The sequence below is a fragment of the Medicago sativa genome, chromosome 6 (assembly GCF_051527215.1).
Source record: "Medicago sativa cultivar Bolivia chromosome 6, Bolivia_mono, whole genome shotgun sequence".
NCBI lineage: Eukaryota > Viridiplantae > Streptophyta > Magnoliopsida > Fabales > Fabaceae > Medicago > Medicago sativa.
In genome coordinates this window covers 68904339-68922290 of record NC_140754.1, presented here as the reverse complement: position 1 = coordinate 68922290, position 17952 = coordinate 68904339, and the positions used below count along the sequence as shown (strand labels likewise).

The following is a 17952-nucleotide window of genomic DNA, read 5'->3' as shown; positions in this document are numbered from 1 at the left end:
TTAGGAGCAATGAGGACTGCCCCAATTCTGCTACCATAGACATTAACGGCTCCATCAAATATCAAACCCCATTCAGACTCAGGATCAGGGCCTTCGCCAAACAATGGTTCATCACAATCTTTCATTTTCAAATGCATGATCTCTTCATCCGGGAAGTCAAACTTGATAGGCTGGTAATCTTCAATCGGTTGATGAGCTAAATGATCAGCGAGGATACTACCTTTGATAGCTTTCTGAGTGCGGTACACAATATCATATTCTGACAACAACATCTGCCAACGAGAAATTCTGCCGTTCAATACAGGCTTCTCAAAGAGGTACTTGATTGGATCCATTCTAGATATCAACCAAGTAGTGTGATTAATCATGTAGTGGCGGAGACGCCTGGCAGCCCAGACTAGGGCACAACAAGTTTTCTCCAGTGCGGAGTATCGAGTCTCACAATCGGTGAACTTCTTGCTCAAGTAGTAAATTGCATGCTCTTTCTGACCAGTCTCATCTTGCTGACCCAGTACACAGCCCATGGAGTCTTCCAACACAGTTAAGTACATGATCAAAGGTCTTCCATCCACTGGAGGGACAAGAATTGGAGGTTCTAACAAATACTCCTTGATGCTATCAAAGGCTTTTTGGCACTCATCGGTCCATACGATCCCTTGGTCCTTGCGAAGCAGCTTGAATATCGGCCTACATGTAGCAGTCATGTGAGAGATGAATCGGGATATGTAATTCGGCCTACCAAGGAATCCTCTGACTTGTTTCTCTGTTTTAGGAGCAGGCATTTCTCTGATGGCTTTGACTTTGTCGGGATCCACTTCAATACCCTTCTGACTAACAATAAAACCCAGGAGTTTCCCAGATCTGACACCGAAGGTACAATTATTGGGATTCAAACGGAGCTTGTACTTTCTCAACCGCTGAAACATCTTCAATAAATACTCAACATGCTCTTCTTCAGTGCCTGACTTGACAATCATATCATCCACATATACCTCGACCTCTTTGTGCATCATATCATGGAAAATCTTGGTCATGCCCCTCTGGTAAGTGGCACCAGCATTTATCAGCCCAAACGGCATCACCACATAACAGAAAGCACCCCATGGTGTGATGAAAGACGTCTTCTCTCTATCCTCAGGAGCCATCTTGATCTGATTATACCCGGAGAAACCATCCATGAAGGAGAACACTTTGCATTTAGCAGTATTATCAACCAATACATCGATGTGAGGTAAAGGGAAATCATCCTTTGGACTAGCTTTGTTCAAATCTCGATAGTCAACACACATTCTGACCTTACCGTCTTTCTTTGGAACAGGTACTATGTTGGCTAACCATTGAGGGTACTCAGAAGTGATTAAGAAACCGGCATCAATCTGCTTTCGCACTTCTTCTTTGATTTTGAGGGCCATATCGGGATGAGATCTTCTCAACTTCTGCTTAACAGGAGGGTACTCGGATTTCAAAGGCAGACGATGTTCCACAATTTCGGCATCTAACCCTGGCATATCTTTTTATGACCATGCGAAAATGTCGGCATACTCTCTGAGAAGCTCAATAACTCTTTCCTTGACCGTGGCATCCAACAATACCCCTATCTTGATTTCTTTCTTGTCTTCCTCTGTACCCAGATTGACAATTTCTATCTCTTCCTGATGAGGTTGAATAGCTTTTCTTTCTCGCTCCAACATCCATCTAATCTCATCAGGAATCTCTTCATCACCTTCTACCATAGCCTCATACACAGGAACCTCAAAGTTGGGAGGAAGCATAGGGTTACTGTGTTCAACGGGCTCATTTATGTTCAGCCTGCATATGATTTATGATTGATTTTAAATGAGTAAATGCAAGACCTTTGAGTTTGATTTTTTTTTTAAAAAAAAAAAAAGAAAAAAGAAAAAGAAAAAGAGAACAAATATTTTTGGTTTTATATATTACCACTTTTTCCAGAAAAGGCACTAAAATAAAATAAAATAAAGCAAAAGGTCGTGACAGAAACGACGATTTCATTAATAACCAAAAGTACTTGAAACAAAACATAAGGCCCTACAAAGTTTCACTTTCGTCTGGGGCAGGACGAAAGGAGTTTTCTTAAAGAAAAAAACAAAAACAAAGACAAACATATTACTTAAAGCGAGGTATCACAGAAGGAACATCCACAGCGATCCAGTTGCAGCAGACTCCTCCGGGTGTCACAAAGACAGGTGCCACCTCATCAGATTGATCTTCAATGATTGCATTAGTCTCTGGTGAATCATAGATAAAACCGGCACTGTGAAAGGTACCTTCAGCAGGATTGTATGCCCCAGGCTTGCTATTCGGGAAACCAATTCCCTCTTTGCGTTTGTTCTCGTGCAGCTCAACCAACTGACCCCACGCTTCGGTCTTGCCTTCTTGAATAACCCTCTGAGCGTCCTTCAAAGAAGCCATACTAGTCTCAGCTTTCTTTGCACTCCCTTCAACGGAGAGACCTTGGAATGACGACCCCTCTGAGCTACTACCACCAATGTAAGAGAAAGCCGACAGATTACTGACCAACAAGGCCGTCTCACCACTTACGGTTATCAACTTCCCATGACTTATGAACTTCAGCTTCTGGTGGAGAGTGGATGTCACTGCCCCAGCATCATGGATCCAAGGCCGGCCAAGGAGGCAACTGAAAGAGGCCTGAATCTCCATAACTTGGAATTTAACTTCAAATTCATGCTGGCCCACTGAGATAGGCAACTTTATTTCCCCAAATACTGACCTTCTAGTTCCGTCAAATGCTCTCACCGTCACTGTGCTGGGCTGCAAGAGAGCTTTTGGATATGAAAGCTGGTCCAGAGTGGACTTAGGCATCACATTTAAAGCGGACCCAGTATCTATCAAGACGTTAGAGAGAGAATCTGATTTGCAGAGGATGGAGATAAGCAATGCCAGATTGTGATTCTTTCCTTCCACTGGGAGGTCTTCGTCACTGAAGCTCAAATTGTTGCAGGCAGTCACATTCCCCACAATACTTTCAAATTGTCCCAGAGTCACATCATATTCCACATAGGCTTGATCTAGCACCTTCATCAAGGCATCTCTATGGGCATCAGAACTGGATAAGAGAGACATTATAGAGATTTTGGCGGGCGTTTGTAGCAACTGATCCACTACCTTATACTCGCTCCTCTTGATTAGTTTCAAGATCTCATCACTATCTTCATAGACAATCTCATTGGGCTGTCTGATAGCTTTACCCTTATCAAGATTTCGCTCTTTCACCGTTTCTTCGGCTGGAGCACCGACTTCTTTCTGATTAACAACCGGGAACACCCGTCCACTTCTCAAGATCTTGCTATTTTCCGCAATGTTGTCTACAGGGACTGGAGAAACTAAAGGCACCTTCTTCCCATTTTCCAGAATTGAGTATTCATAATTATATGGCACAGCTTTTTGAGAGTCATAAGGCAATTGCTCTGGTGGGCAGATCACCAAAGGAGTGCTAATTGGCTTAGTACGATTGACCATTATCACCAGTGGTTCTCGAGTCTTGAACACCGGAGTGACAACACAAACACTTTCATCTTTCTCTTTTCTGGTGACAACAAGCTCTTTCCTGTCCAGTAAACCCTGCACATCGTTCTGGACTTGCTTACACCCGCGAGAATCCACTGAACATACAACACAAGCCTCATGATTATGACTGAAGAGGGTGGCTTCACACATTTTTACATGGATCGGGACCAGAGGAGTCTTGATATCACTTGCATAGAGAACATAGTTGTCTTCTTGAATCATATTGACAGCAGGCCCATGTGGCGGCAGAGGGTTGTTTGGAACAACAGGGTCAGGGTTCGTGAAGGTTAGTTCTTTGTCATTGATTAACTTCTGGACCTCTTCTTTAAGGGCGCGACAATGTTCAATATCATGCCCCGGTGCCCCTTGATGGAATTCACAGGTGCGATCGGCATGGTACCAGGCTGGTAAAGGGTTTTGCATGCGGGGCTGAGGCCTAGTTTGCACCAAATTTTTGGCAAGGAGAGAAGGCAACAAATCCTTGTATGGCATAGGTATGGGAGGGAATTGATTTCTAGGAGGGCGAGGCTGCTGTTGAGCTTGAGGGCGTGTTTTATCTTGGTTTTCGGGTGTCAAACATTGATTACGTTTGAACCTTTTAAACCGGTGATATCTTATTTTTTCTTGGGAAGGGAAAAAGTAAGCAAAACCCTTGAGAATCGAGGTCCGGGAGTTGTTTTCGCTACGGGAAGGTGTTAGGCACCCATAACGACTATAGTAACCTATAGGAACCGTCTTTAATTTCTACGCGCGCGCTTTATTTTTAAATGCCATTTTGAAATGATATTTACACCTAAAGTTTGCTAAATGAAGAATTGGAGGGAGAAGAATGTTTTTGGATTTTTATTTTATTTGAATTGAAGGAATTTTGTTCCTTGCCTACGTACCCGTTTAAGGGATCAAATCCACCGTAGTTCTCTCTCAAAAATGTTTTTGTTTTTGTTGGTTGATTTTAAGTTTGAAAATGGATTTTGAAGAATAGAAAGAGGCCTCAAGGGCATGAGATTGTAAAAAGTGGGGTTGAATTAGTCATTTGCAAAATGTGGTCAAAGTATGATTATTTTCATTGGATTTTTGATTAAGAAAATAAAAGGAAAATTCAATGGGATGTTGGATCCCAAGGTTTATTTGGAAAAGATTTGAGTGAAGTTGTTCACATTTGTTTGGAAAATTGGTTTTTTCTAAGTATAAGTCCTAGGCATTCATCTAAACATACAATCCTAAGCATACATCTAAACATGCATATTCTAGCTATTTATCTAAAGTGAAGTGTGTGCATGTGTCGGTGCTTGTGTCGGTGTACATCATTAGAGTCCATTGTCCTTTACATCATACCCTAGATACATTCTATGGCCTCTTTGCCAAGAAATTAAAATGTTACAAAATTCCTAAGTCTTTACATTCTAACTTTGGTATGAATTTTAAAATGTAGGAAAATAAAAGGATGAAAATGTGAAATGGAAGATGAAATGCTCATGATGTATGAAACAATGAACAAATGGTTAGTAATATAAAGCAAAGAGTGGTAGAAAATATAAACAAGAGAAGTATTAGGAACAAATGCAATATTATCAAGCAAGGAAATAAAACCTAATCAAGAGAAAGTGGTAAAATGTGCCTAATGCTCATCACAATACCAAGGCAAGGCCATGTCTTATAATTCTCATGTTGTGACAAGCTTTTCAAAAGGTTTATTTCAGCCACAACATAAGAACTACAAAGCCATATCAAGCTCTTAAAGATTATGAATCATTATAGGCCTATTTTACCATTTATTCACCTATTAAAGCATACACATAACTTGCATCCCAAGAAATCAATCAAATGGCATTCTCTAATCAGTAAAGAAAAGACCATTCAGAAGCTAACATATTCACAAATTTGCACACCAACATCCATATCAATTTTAACAAAATATTATACGAAACTATAGCAAACAAATCACAAGAAAAGTGAACAAAACACAAGTGACAAGTATACATCTCTTTTATCAATTTTAAGGTGTAAAACACTCACAAAAATACCAAAAACATCTTGAAAACACACAAGAATTTTAGATGCTTCTATGAAGAGATTTTTTTTTGAGTCAAAAGAGGTGTGAAAAGCAAGAACAACGTGCAAAATAGCAAGAAATATGGAGGGGAAACAATCTGCGCAGGAGTCCAAACCTAGGCCCAAGAGGATATGGACCCTGGATCATCCAAACGCATCAGAAGCGTTGGATTGATCCAGGTCCAACTAAACCTAGATCTGAAGGTGGAAAGGGAACCTAGAGCGAACCAGAATTGAACCGGTCCGGTTCAGCAGCCTTTATAAAGGCTGGAAGACCGGTCCAATTCATTCTGCAACTATCTTTCTCTCTCTATGTCGTTCTAGTGAGAGAAGCTCTCACTTCTCTCTTCCTCTCCGTCGTCTTCTCCGACGGACACAACGGAGTAGGTGCGGTGGCCCGCCGGCGGCGCCGCCGCACCTGAGCACCTTTTCTGAAAAACATTACACCGTTGTGTTCGTCTTGGCTCCCTCTCTATGATTCTGATACTGATTTTTCGAAATTAGGCATGGATTCGAACAGATCTACACTTGAACTTACGACTTAGGGTTTTGAAAAATTTCTTCTGATTTCTTTGAAACTAAACCCTATCCTGGCTTATTTTACATGCTGATGATGAATTTATGCTTTAAATCGAAGAACAAACGGTGAACTTTCGTGATTTTTGAAATTAGGGTTTCGTTTCCACTTTTCGAATCTTTTCGAAGTTTTCACTTCGATTCACCGTTCAAATTCACTTTTAATCCTTCGATGATGATGACAAACTAAACGAGAAGGATTTGCGTACTTACCTGAGTTGATTTGGAGATTCGGACGAACTTCTTCAGAAAACTTTGAATCTTGAATGTTCTTGATGCTTCTGGTAAGTTCTTGCGCAGAAACTGAAAATAAATCAGTTCTTCACCTCTTCTTCTTCACTGATCGAACTCAACCTTCGATTTCTTCGTCTTTCTCCACTGTGATCGTGTGGATTTGCTGCTTTGGTGGCAGATTCACACCGGAATTGCAGTGCTTCAAGTTCGATGATGAGGATTCAGTGATGAATCTCTGAGAACTTCATTGAATTCACTTCAATTCTTCATTCTGGTGAAGCTAGGGTTCATCAATGTTCTTCGTGTTCTTTGTGATTTCTGGCTTTTGATCGTAACTGAATAGAGAGAGAAAGAGAAATTCTGTTTCTGTGTGTTTGATGTGTTGGCAAATTGTGAATGGTGATCCTGACACATTGCAGTGAATGCTCCTTTTATAGGGAGCCATGTGGCCTTTGACCCTATGAGTGGCTGACACGTGGTATTAGACTGACTTGGACTGGATTCTGGACTTGTAGTTTGAGGGACTAATCTGCAATTTGCGAAAATTGGAGGACTGACCTGCAAAATAAAAAACTTAAAAAGAAATAACCTGGACAAAAAGACTATCTTGCAATATTTGGGACTTTGGGACTAAAGTGCAGTTGACCAAAAACTTGAACGAAATTTGACCTAAAAAAAACTTAAATAAGATAAAATAACATGGAGGACCAAAGTGCAATTTTAGGAACTTTAGGACTTTTAAAAAAACTAAAAATAAAATTGGAATAAAAATGGTAATTTGACTAAACGTAAAGTGAAACGTCTAAAATTTGACAAAACGGACTAAAACGAACCAATGGCCTAAATGAGGTACTTTAAAGTACCTCTCTGCCGAAATTTTGTGTGAAATGACTAAAATGCCCCTGGGGCTGAAAATGACTAAAAAATGACTCAGATGCAAATTTAAAATGGATTTTTAACAAGGAATTGAAACAAAAAACTTATTTAAACCAACTTGAAAGACTCAGAGACAAATTTTAAGATTTGAACAGAGTCTTGACACTTGAAAAGACTAAAATGCCCCTAGGGGCAAAACTGACCTAAAATGACTTCAAATGCAATTTTTGAAATGGATTCTGACATAGAATGAAACAAAGACTTATTCAAACTTGTTTGAAAGGACTCAAACAAAATTTTGAAAGACTGGGAGAAATTTAGACATAGAAAATGACTAAAATACCCTTGTGTGTGAATTTTGCAAATAACATTGAAATAAAATGCAGAGAAAGATGCAATTGATCAGAGACAGTTCAAATGACTTATAATGCAAGAAAAGAAGAATTGAATAAGTATTTTTAGGTCCAAAATTAGGGTATAACAGGGCGTTGTTGTTGTTGTGGTGAGGGTGGTGGAGGATAATATGGGTATGGGTAGAATGGTTGAGGATTATATGGTTGGTAAGGTTGTTGGTATAGTGGTGGATAGTATGGTGGAGGAGCTTGAGGACGTTGTTGTTGTTGAGGTGGGTTTTGTGGAGGGGGCATTTGTGGTGCAACATTGGCCACATAAGGGTAGTTCGGGTACACAGGTTGAGGACCGCCATGGGCCACCATGCTGACCTCTTGAGTATTTTTCCTTGGGTATCCATTTCCAGACCTCCTATTGCCATTAGACGATCCACTTGATGAACCACCCGAAGAACCACTCGATGTACCCCCTGGCGAGTTTCCTGACGACCCATCTTCAACAACTAACCGCCCTTCTCGGACCCCTTCTTCGAGACGCATTCCCATAATCACCATGTCATTGAAATTGTTAGGAGCTATGGCAACCATGTTTCGGTAGTAGAACAGATTGAGAGTTCTGAGAAAGATTTTGGTCATCTCTGGGTCTCCTATTGTCGGGACGACCTGTGATGCCAACTCTCTCCACCTCATGGCATATGCCCTAAAGCTTTCCTTGTCTCCTTGACTTTCAGCTCTGAGTTGTTCTCTATCTGGAACCAGGAATCCATTGTAGTCATATTGCTGAATGAAGGCTAATCCCAAATCTCTGAAAGTATGGATCTTGTCTTTCTCTAGCTTCATATACCACCTCGACGCGGGCTCTGCCAAACTGTCGAGGAAACAGTGAATGAGTAACTTGTCATCTCTAGCATGGGCTGACATCTTTCGAACATACATAGCCAAATGAAGCTTAGGGCAAGTGCTTCCCTTGTACTTCTCAAATTCTGGTAACTTAAACTTGGGCGGTATCACAACATCTGGGACCAAGCAAAGTTCATGGGCCTCTGAACCAACAGCATCTTTTGCACGGAGGGCTTTCACCTCTTGCCACATTTCATCGTATTTCTCACGCAAGTCTTCCACTTCATTATTTCCTGCCACACTACCTGAATGGTAAACCTGTTCATCTTCTTGTTGTGTGACGTGGACATGGGGTCCTGCAGGAGTCACAACAGCCTGAGGAATTGGATGGCCCGGTTGAACAAATGGTGTTGACTGTTGGCCGTAAGGGAACGACATTTCCGTAGTACCAGGACGGACACCATCATTGATCATCTGAGGCATGCCCCAAGGATAGCCGGGAGGCATGTAGTATTGGGAAGTAACACCATGAGGACCAGGGGGACGGAAACTCTGGTTGTTCATATCATCAGATGAGAAACCCACCATGAGAGGCTGTGTAGGCCCAGCAGATGTAACAACAGCAGGTATCGGCTGTGAAGTACCATTAAGTGCAACAGAAGCGACCACAGTAGGAGCTGGCTCGGAGACCGCTGCTTGTTCTCTCTCAGTCATCAGGACTTCCATCATAAGTGCCATCTTCTCTAATTCTGCCTTGAGATTACTAACATCTGCTCTGAGCTGAACGTTTTCCTGTTCCGCATTTGCCATCTTCTTCTTAATGTAGGCCCTTGTGTGATGAATGCGAGTAGGCTTCTATTGAATTCGTCGGGCCACTTTCAATTACTGCGGCAGAAAAGGAGTGAAGTGTGAGACTTGATTTTGACACTTGATGAATGCAAATGATGCATGATATGCTAGATGCGCAAGTATGCATTTTTTCATTTTTATCGAAGGACTTATAGAAGTAATTTTGTAAACATAACATCTTAAACCTTACATTAATAATAAAAGTACTACAAGATAATTCCCTTTCTAACAACAAAGTCAAGGGATAAACTTACAAATATAAAATACTACAAGATAAATCCCTTTCTAACAGACTGAGCCAAGGGGTAGACTCCAAATATAAAATACTAGAAGGTAAATCCCTTTCTAACAGACTGAGCCAAAGGGTAGACTCCAAATATAAAATACTAGAAGGTAAATCCCTTTCTAACAGACTGAGCCAAATGGTAGGCTCCAAATACAAAATACTTGCAAACATAAAACAATACAAATATAAAGCATAAAGCAGTAAACAACTCTCGGAAGAAACTTCAGACACGCTAGGGAGACGGGTAAGAACATGTGCTGGCAAAGAAAGCGCTCCGCTTCTTCTTATGTCCCGGAATCTGGCCAATGATAGCCTCCTTCTCTTCATTCAATTTGACAATTTCCTTCTTCAGCTCACTGATATCCCAAGCCCTCTGTTCCAGTAGGCCCATCACACATGCATTCTCGCGTACTGCTTCTTTATACTCTTCCGTCACTCTTGCATTTTCTTTCATCAACTCGGCTATCTTTTCCTGATACTCCCTTTCAGTCTCCAAGGTCATGGGCATAGGTGGTGATGGAGTTACTGCGGACACGGACCTTGTGAGCTTGTAAGGCATCCCGAAATCAATAGCTCGGTCGATAACCCATTGCGTATAGTCAGCATGGACGGCCCCTGTCCGCCTTCCTAACTGGCCTCTATCTTTCCACCGGATGGCGTGCCAAGCTCGTGCAATTTGGCGCCTCATTCCCGTAGGGTCAATCTCATTGTGGTAATATATGTTATCCAGGTGAATGCTGAGAGGCTTTCCTACCATGGGGAGCTTGAACTGACGTCTAGCGAGAACCAGATTGTAACTGATTCCTCCATACATACCCATGAGTGGTACATTGTTGAACAACCCGCAACTATCAATGATGGTACCTTTGTCATAAGCTGGTTCATACCACACTACCTCATTTGGGGTAAGGGCCATGAGTCTGTCTGACCATCGGAGGCCATCTGGGTTGGTGGTGAAACGAGGAGTTCGGGGTAAATGAGAGGTAATCCATCTATAGAACAACGGTGCACAACATTTGATAAGTCCACGACCCGCTAAGGTGCGCTCATGGATGGAATGATAGGTATCGGCTAACAAAGTAGGAGTAGGGTTTCTTGAAAGGAAAATTTTAATGGCATGGATGTCGAAAAAGTTGTCAAGGTTGGGAAAGAGCACTAGGCCATAAATGAGTAGGGCAAGGATGGCATCAAAGGCGTCAGCACTGGACATTCTGTAGAAATAATCGGCTTTTTCAAAAAGGAACTTGGTAGGGAGACCTAAGAGTTTGCTATTAGTGGTAATATGGTTTTTCACTTCGGTAGTCGGTAAATGGAGAGCTTCGGCAATGGTTGAGAATCTAGGAGGATCTTCGAGACCACTAAAAGGTATTTGGTTGAGCACTGGTCGACCAATCCAAAAAGCATATTCCTCCAAAGTGGGAACCAATTGAAACTCTGGGAAACCAAAGCAATGATACTCTGGGTCATAGAACTGAACAAAAGTACCAAGGAGTCCCTCATCAACCTTCATCCTGACCATACCGAGTAGATTCCCGTGATCTCCACAGAAGCGGTCCGAGCATTTCACCTTATTCGTTAAATCCCTTAACCTTACAAGATCCAGCTTCCTGAAGCTGTACTGCTTAAGCTTCCTTGTTTTAAAAGTCATATCTACGATGTTTACAATAAAACTAATATAAGTCCTTCAATATTTTGATGAATGCGAAAAAAGTTTTATGAATGAATGCATGGATGTATGATTATGCAAGGAAACATGATGAGGTTTAGGATATACAATGTTGGAGCTTAGGGATAACAACGCCATTTGATAAGGACTATGGTTTCCATTTGCACTTGTAACAAGGGTTCTACCAAGGTTCCCAAAGTTTTCAACCACGTCCGAATATTTGTTAGGCGACGAGAGTACTCTCGTTCCAACAATATTCATCGGTTAGTCTCGTTTGGGTGTAGTATCGCGTGACGACCAATACGAGAGTACTCTCGACTAGCCACCGCACTACGTCCTAAAAGGCCAAGATGGGTTAAAGGTGACTAAAGGTTCTCAACTTCGACGGTCCCTTGAAAGTATCATGCCATACGCGAGTACTCGCGACAACAACGGTATACCTCCAAGGTCCTTCCATTGAGTGGGTTATCACATGTACCCATGCCGAAGAGTACTCTTGGCATGGATACTATGATTATACCCGATCCTATCTTAAGTTCACTCAAGCCCGGGTACAGAGCTTATCTCACCACTCTCGTATTTACAAAGTATATACAAATGATAAAACATAAGGAATAAAGAAAGAAAGGTGGCCTTAACCCGCGAAGGATCCCCAGTGAAGTCGCCATTTTGTAGACCAAGATTTTCGGGTGTCAAGCCATTGATTGGACTTGAACCTTCAATCTACCGGACTTGCTCGATTTTATTCTTGGGAAGGGAAAAAGAGATTGAAAAACCCTTTTTGGATCCGGGGGTCGGTTACGATTCGGGAAGGTGTTAGGCACCCGCTTCGTTCACGGTACTCCGTGAGAACCTCTTTCTAACTTCGTTTTTATTTGAAAATTTATTGTTTAAAGTTGAAGTGAAAGAATGGAGGGAGGAGAAGTTGGAGTTTTGGTTATTTTTATTTGATCGATTTGAAAGGATTAAAGCCTCTGCCTACGTACCCTTAAAAGGGATCAAAACCGTCGTAGTTCACTCTTATAAAAATATTTTTTGTGGGTTAGGTTGATTTTAATTATTTTTTGAAAAAAATTTTAAGAAGGGGATTGAGGGGCCTCAAGGCTCTAGAATGAAAAATAGAAGTGAGGTTGTTTCATTTTTATTTGAGAAATTGAGTCTAAGTTTAATTAAAGTTCAATTAGGAATTTGATTAAGAAAATAAAGGGAAAATCACTTGGATTTGGATCCAAGGTTTATTAAGAGAATAATTTGACTTTTGCTTATTTGATTTTTGGAATGAAAAAGGTTTTACTAAACTAACGGTAAATTGGCGTAACGATGCGAAAAGTAAAGCAAGCATGGATAAAATGGTGTAGTGTCGGTGCTTGTGTCGGTGTGTGCAATTACTAAGCTATTACATACCATTCCTAAATGCAAAGCCCACAACAAATTACATCATTCCCCTAATTATACACACTAAAAATTATGGGGCTTTGCAATAGGAAAAAAAAACAGAATAGGTACCAAAATTAAAGCAATCATGATATAATGAGATAAATGAGAAATTTAAAGCATCAAATACTAGAGTAGAATGCATGATGTTAAAAGTTTTAAAGCAATGCATGAAGTAAAGCAAAATTAACAAGAAAAATTATGGAGTAAAAAAAAACATTTAAAATGCATGAAATAACAATTACATCCTTAGATAAATTGAAGCAAATGCATGATGTAGAAAAAGATTAGAACACTAATTAAAACATTATGAGATCATAGCTAAAGATTAATATGTTAAACTAAAATGTTAAGAAAAAAAACGACAATGAAAATAATGAAGAAAAAGTGATGCGCATAGGATTTTTCTTTAAGAAAACAGGGGGTGTCAAGGTGAAAACAGTGGTGTTAGTTAGCAAAATAGTAGTGATTTAGAAAAGAAACCATGAGAATAGAGATGGGCCAGTGTGAAAACGTGTTGGGCCTGGACCGAATCAATTTGGAACATCTGATTCTGATCTGAGGAATCAGAGAGATGAGGGCATACGGCAGAGGGGTGGGTAGGCAAGCACCGGATTATTGAGGTATAAATACCCCAAAATCGACCCAGCAAGCCACAACCCAACTTCCTCTTCTCTATACTCCCTCTCTCACTCGTTCTCATTTCTCTCTATTTTCTGGAAAAAAAAAAGTATGAACAGAGATGAATCTTCATCTCTTTCGGCGAGCATTGCCGCTCCAGTACGGTGGTCTGCCGACCCAACAGGGCGGCGCCGCCGTACCGGACCACAACCATCCCCGTTTTTTGAAAACAACCACAATTTTTGACATCCTTTTTCACATAGAGTTTGAATCCGGCATCGTTTTTTCCAAAATCGAAGTAAAAATCCATAGATCTACGTTTTAAAAATCGGATTCAAACCTATGTAGATTTTTTTTTGCATTTTTGAACATACACTTAAATATGCATAGCTTTCTATCTATGAGATGAGTACAAAAAGAAAAGAGTGAGACGAAGTTGGTTACCTTTTGAGATCGGAGAAAAAATAAAAGTAGATAACCGACGGGAAAACTTCAAGCTCTTCCCCTCTTTGCTTGATTCTATCACTGGTCCGATTTGAGATGTTGTTATAAGATCCGAATCGCAGTTGTTGCAGTACAGATTCAAAGGAAACCGAAAACAAGTTGTGTGATGAACTTGTTAATGCATGATTCAAGGTTTGGTGATATGTTGATGCAGATTCTAGCTCGAAAATAATTGTGTTGTGTTGGTAAGCTTGAAATCGAAGCTGGAATGAATTTAGGTGTTGTTTGAATTTGTTGATTTCGGTTTTGTTATGTTTCTGGGAAATTGTTCATAGTCTGTTCATATGATATTCATATTTTCTTCATGAATTTCTTGGTGTTTGATCTAAAAGAAAAGAGAGAGAAAATTGGGAATTGTTTATTGGTTTAAAAGCAGCTGCCAATCTCTGACTTCGTCTACAGTGAAGCAATAATGACAGTCTATTTATAGACTGTCATTTTTTAGGGTTAGCTGACAGATTCAAAGGACGCAAATGCCCTCAATTGGGCCTGATACCAAATGCCAACATTTCATCTGATAATTGGGGACCAAGTCATTGAATGACCAATAAGGACAGGACACATGGACAACTAAGTGGACCCAAAGACTTAACAAAAACCAAATGAAATAATAATTAAAAAAAAATTAAAGAAAAACTTGTGAGTTGTGTTGAAACTCACGTGACCTAATTAAAACTAAAAAATTAAAAAAAACTAAATAATAATAATAATGATAAAAAATAATAATAATAATAATAATAAAAGGATCACAAGGCTGAAAACATTATCTTAAATGAGGTATTTTAAAATACCTCTCTGCCGAAATTTTGACTGAAATGTCTGAAAGAAAGCGGCGTTTTAACGTGCGAACAAAATTCTTTTAAAGCAGTTCTAAGGACGGACAAAAAGGAAATTGTGAATTAGAAGTTTTTTTAAAGGAAATTAAAATAAAACATAGGACGCTAAATACTTAAAAAGAGCGCGTAAAATATTTTAAAAAGCTAACGCGCAAAAGAAATAATTACACAAAACTTAGACAAAAAGAAATTCACTTTGAACTGTAAAATAAAGCCTCAAAAAAATTTTAAAAGACGACTAAATGACTTTAAATAATTAAAGCGAAAAGAGTTTGAGACGTTTTTTAAAAATGACTGGGAAAAGAAATGACTAGTCCAAAATTGGGGTATGACAATTATTAATGACTCTATCTCTCTGCACAGCCAATTCAGTCAACTTCTCATTGATTATATGACCAACTGGTTCATAAATGCTTGACTGAGATGGCTTTGTGTTGGTATTGGTTGATGTTGACTGGCGTTTTATTGGTTTTCGAAAAAGTTGAGCTATGGGTATATCATCATCAAAATCTGAAGATGATGATGAGGATTTTGAAGAAGGTGAAAGAGAGTCACTGGATATCTCATGTACTATTTGTTCTGAATGCGTGAAGATATTACCTGTTGTAGAGGGTTCTGAACAATCAGCTGACTTTAATTGATCATCTTCAGCAATGCCAGAAATTTTAAGAAGTTGTGATGCTTCTGTCATTACCCTCTCTAGAAGTTCAGAAGCGATCTCCATAGCTTTTCCAATAGCTTCTGACACATTAGTAGCAGCTTCAACCTTCTTGGTAATAAGAGGAAAATCCTTGGTCCTCCTTACTGCTGGCTTCCTCTTCTTCTTTGGTACTACAGGTTGATCAAGAGCAATATCAATACTCAGGACCACGCTAGAGTTGATGTCTTCAGCCACTTCTTCAATTGATGGCATTGCAGAACCACCAATGTTAAGCTTATCAGAAGTGACTTTAGACTTCTTCGCAGATTTTTCAACCTCTAGGTATTGCTCTGCAGTCATCTTCCTTTTTGACTTTCTGCCTCTGGCACGTGGCAGAGCACCACCATACATTTCCTCTGGTACATCTTCCAATCTGATTCTCTCATTGGTTGCCTCAAATTGTTCCTTGATATAGTACATCTGCACTTCAAGGGGATCCTTCTTGCAGATGGGTGGAAAGTCCTTCATAAGATCAGACTTAACAAGTGATTCACTCAAATCTGTTTGGACCTTGGTGACAACAGTGATCAACTTCATATTCTTGAGGGTTTGTGCATTTATGAACTTTCCAGTTTTAGTATCAAGCAGCTCATTTGTGAAGGCTTCAGCACTGCTTAGCTTGTCCAAGACTCCTCCTTGATAGAATATTTCTGACAAGAGTCTTCCATAAGGTACCCAGGTTCTATTCTGCAGCTGACTCTGTTTTAGACACTCTATCAAGTACTTGAACATATATTTTGGCACGTTCACTTTCTCCTTCTTAATGAAGTGCTGGAGAAAGACCTTCTGTGCCAAATTGGGTTTCTCACTTCCACCACATGGAAGTAAGTCCTCATTCTGAATCTTCAGAAGCAGCTTCTTATCCATGCTCAGATCAGCATACTTTCCTGCTTGCATGGAGTTGTACAGAGCCAAGTTTACTTTCTCTTTCCAGAAATGTTCTTCAGCTGTACTTGAGAGATCAATTCCAGAGTATTTTCCAGAGGCCTCTCTACGGAGTACAGCTTCTATCTGCCATTCTGCAATTCTTACTGGAATACCACAAATACTTGACCTGATTTCAACACCTGTAAATGGCTCAAGTCCCATTACTTCTCTAGTGTTCCTTTCCAGTTCGGGATAAATCAACACCATTTGACTTTCTTCAGCTATAGACGCAGCTTTGTCATAGACCTTAGCTCTCACCCAGAAGTGTCTGACCAATGCTTCGTATGTTGGTCCATTCAACATCTTAAAGTAATGCATAAGTTCCTGCTTTTCATAGTAATTTCTGATCCAACAGTGGTGAAAAGCCAGAGAATCAAAATCCACTAGATTCTCTATCTGAACTTGTAAATCCCATTCTTCCAATTTCATGCTTCTTCCTTTGTAGTCATATTCAGGGACCATCCGTGAAGTAGATACTGAAACTTCTTGTTGCGAGCTTGATGATGCCATTTGATGATGATTGAAGAAGATTTAGAGAATTTAGGGTTCTAAGGTTTTTGCGCTTACTTCGCAAGAGGTTTGAGAGCAAAATGTGTTTGTTGTGAGTGAGTAGTGTGTGAATTGAAAAAGTGTTAAAAGTAAAACGATTGCAATTCAAAAGAGACAAACAAACATAACATTAATGACAAAATTGGGGGCGCGTGAAAAGTACTTTCAAAGCTATTAAATCATCATTGCCCTTTTTAGTTATACACCAATACATACAGGCCACGCCAGAAGTTCTCAGAGTAACTACCAAGTTAGTGGGCCAGAAGTTACCACAAAAAGTAACTCCCAACGTTTCCACTAACTCTACTATTCAGAAGCAATAAATCCAGCTTCTGGACTTCAGATGCTGACGTCATCATCAGAAGCGAGTTTTCCTCAGAACCTCAATAATGAGCTTCTGATGGACTACTGCTTCTGAACTAACTTCAGAACCTAAAATCCTATTCAGGAGCAAGCAAACTCTAATCAGACACGTAGTGCATGTTCAAATTTTTCTTTATAAAACCGAATCTTTCAACAGTTAAAGGCTTAGTAAATATATCAGCCCATTGATTTTCAGTATCAATGAATTGTATATCTAAAATTCCTTTTTGAACATAATCTCTGATAAAATGGTGTTTGATTTCAATGTGCTTAGCTCTTGAATGCAAAATTGGATTTTTAGACAAACAAATAGCAGCAGTATTATCACAATAAATGGGAATACTGTTAGCAATTATCTGTTAGTTTTCCAACTGATGTTTCATCCAAAGTAGTTGTGTACAACAACTTGCAGCTGAAATGTATTCTGCTTCTGCTGTAGACATAGCAATAGTTGTTTGTCTTTTGCTAGCCCAGGATATAAGATTATCACCCAGAAATTGACAATTGCCACTGGTTGACTTTCTTTCAATCCTATCACCAGCATAATCAGCATCACAGAATCCAATTAGCTTATAATCTAAGGATTTCCTATAAAGGAGTCCAAGATTAGTTGTTCCTTTCAAATACCTGAAGATTCTCTTGACAGCAGTCATATGAGATTCTCTAGGATCTGATTGGAATCTTGCACACAAGCATACACTGAATAAAATATCTGGCCTAGATGCAGTGAGGTATAACAAAGA

The 17952-nt window shown here is 39.8% G+C and overlaps 2 protein-coding genes across 2 annotated transcripts; both read right to left on the bottom strand.

The window, feature by feature from the left end:
* Window positions 1-2004: 2004 nt before the first annotated feature.
* Window positions 2005-9375, bottom strand: LOC146916510 (uncharacterized). The gene is made up of 2 exons (XM_085721659.1): window positions 7767-9375; window positions 2005-4272 (listed from the first exon to the last, which is right to left on the bottom strand). Exons 1-2 carry the CDS (start codon window positions 9282-9284, stop codon window positions 2125-2127), a joined length of 3666 nt encoding a protein of 1221 aa, XP_085577785.1. The 5' UTR covers window positions 9285-9375; the 3' UTR covers window positions 2005-2124.
* A 109-nt stretch (window positions 9376-9484) lies between these two features.
* LOC146916509 (uncharacterized) lies at window positions 9485-12334 on the bottom strand. Its single transcript, XM_085718579.1, has one exon. It carries the CDS (start codon window positions 11255-11257, stop codon window positions 9842-9844), a length of 1416 nt encoding a protein of 471 aa, XP_085574705.1. The 5' UTR covers window positions 11258-12334; the 3' UTR covers window positions 9485-9841.
* Between the last annotated feature and the right edge of the window lie 5618 nt (window positions 12335-17952).

Bases quoted from the DNA above. Each gene is read 5' to 3' on its own strand.
- LOC146916510 (XM_085721659.1), bottom strand. From the start codon at position 9,284: ATGGCAAATGCGGAACAGGAAAACGTTCAGCTCAGAGCAGATGTTAGT. The intron at 4,273-7,766 runs GTTATACCCTAA...AAGACGGTTCCT, and splicing joins CACAACAACAACAACGCCCT to ATAGGTTACTATAGTCGTTA.
- LOC146916509 (XM_085718579.1), bottom strand. From the start codon at position 11,257: ATGACTTTTAAAACAAGGAAGCTTAAGCAGTACAGCTTCAGGAAGCTG.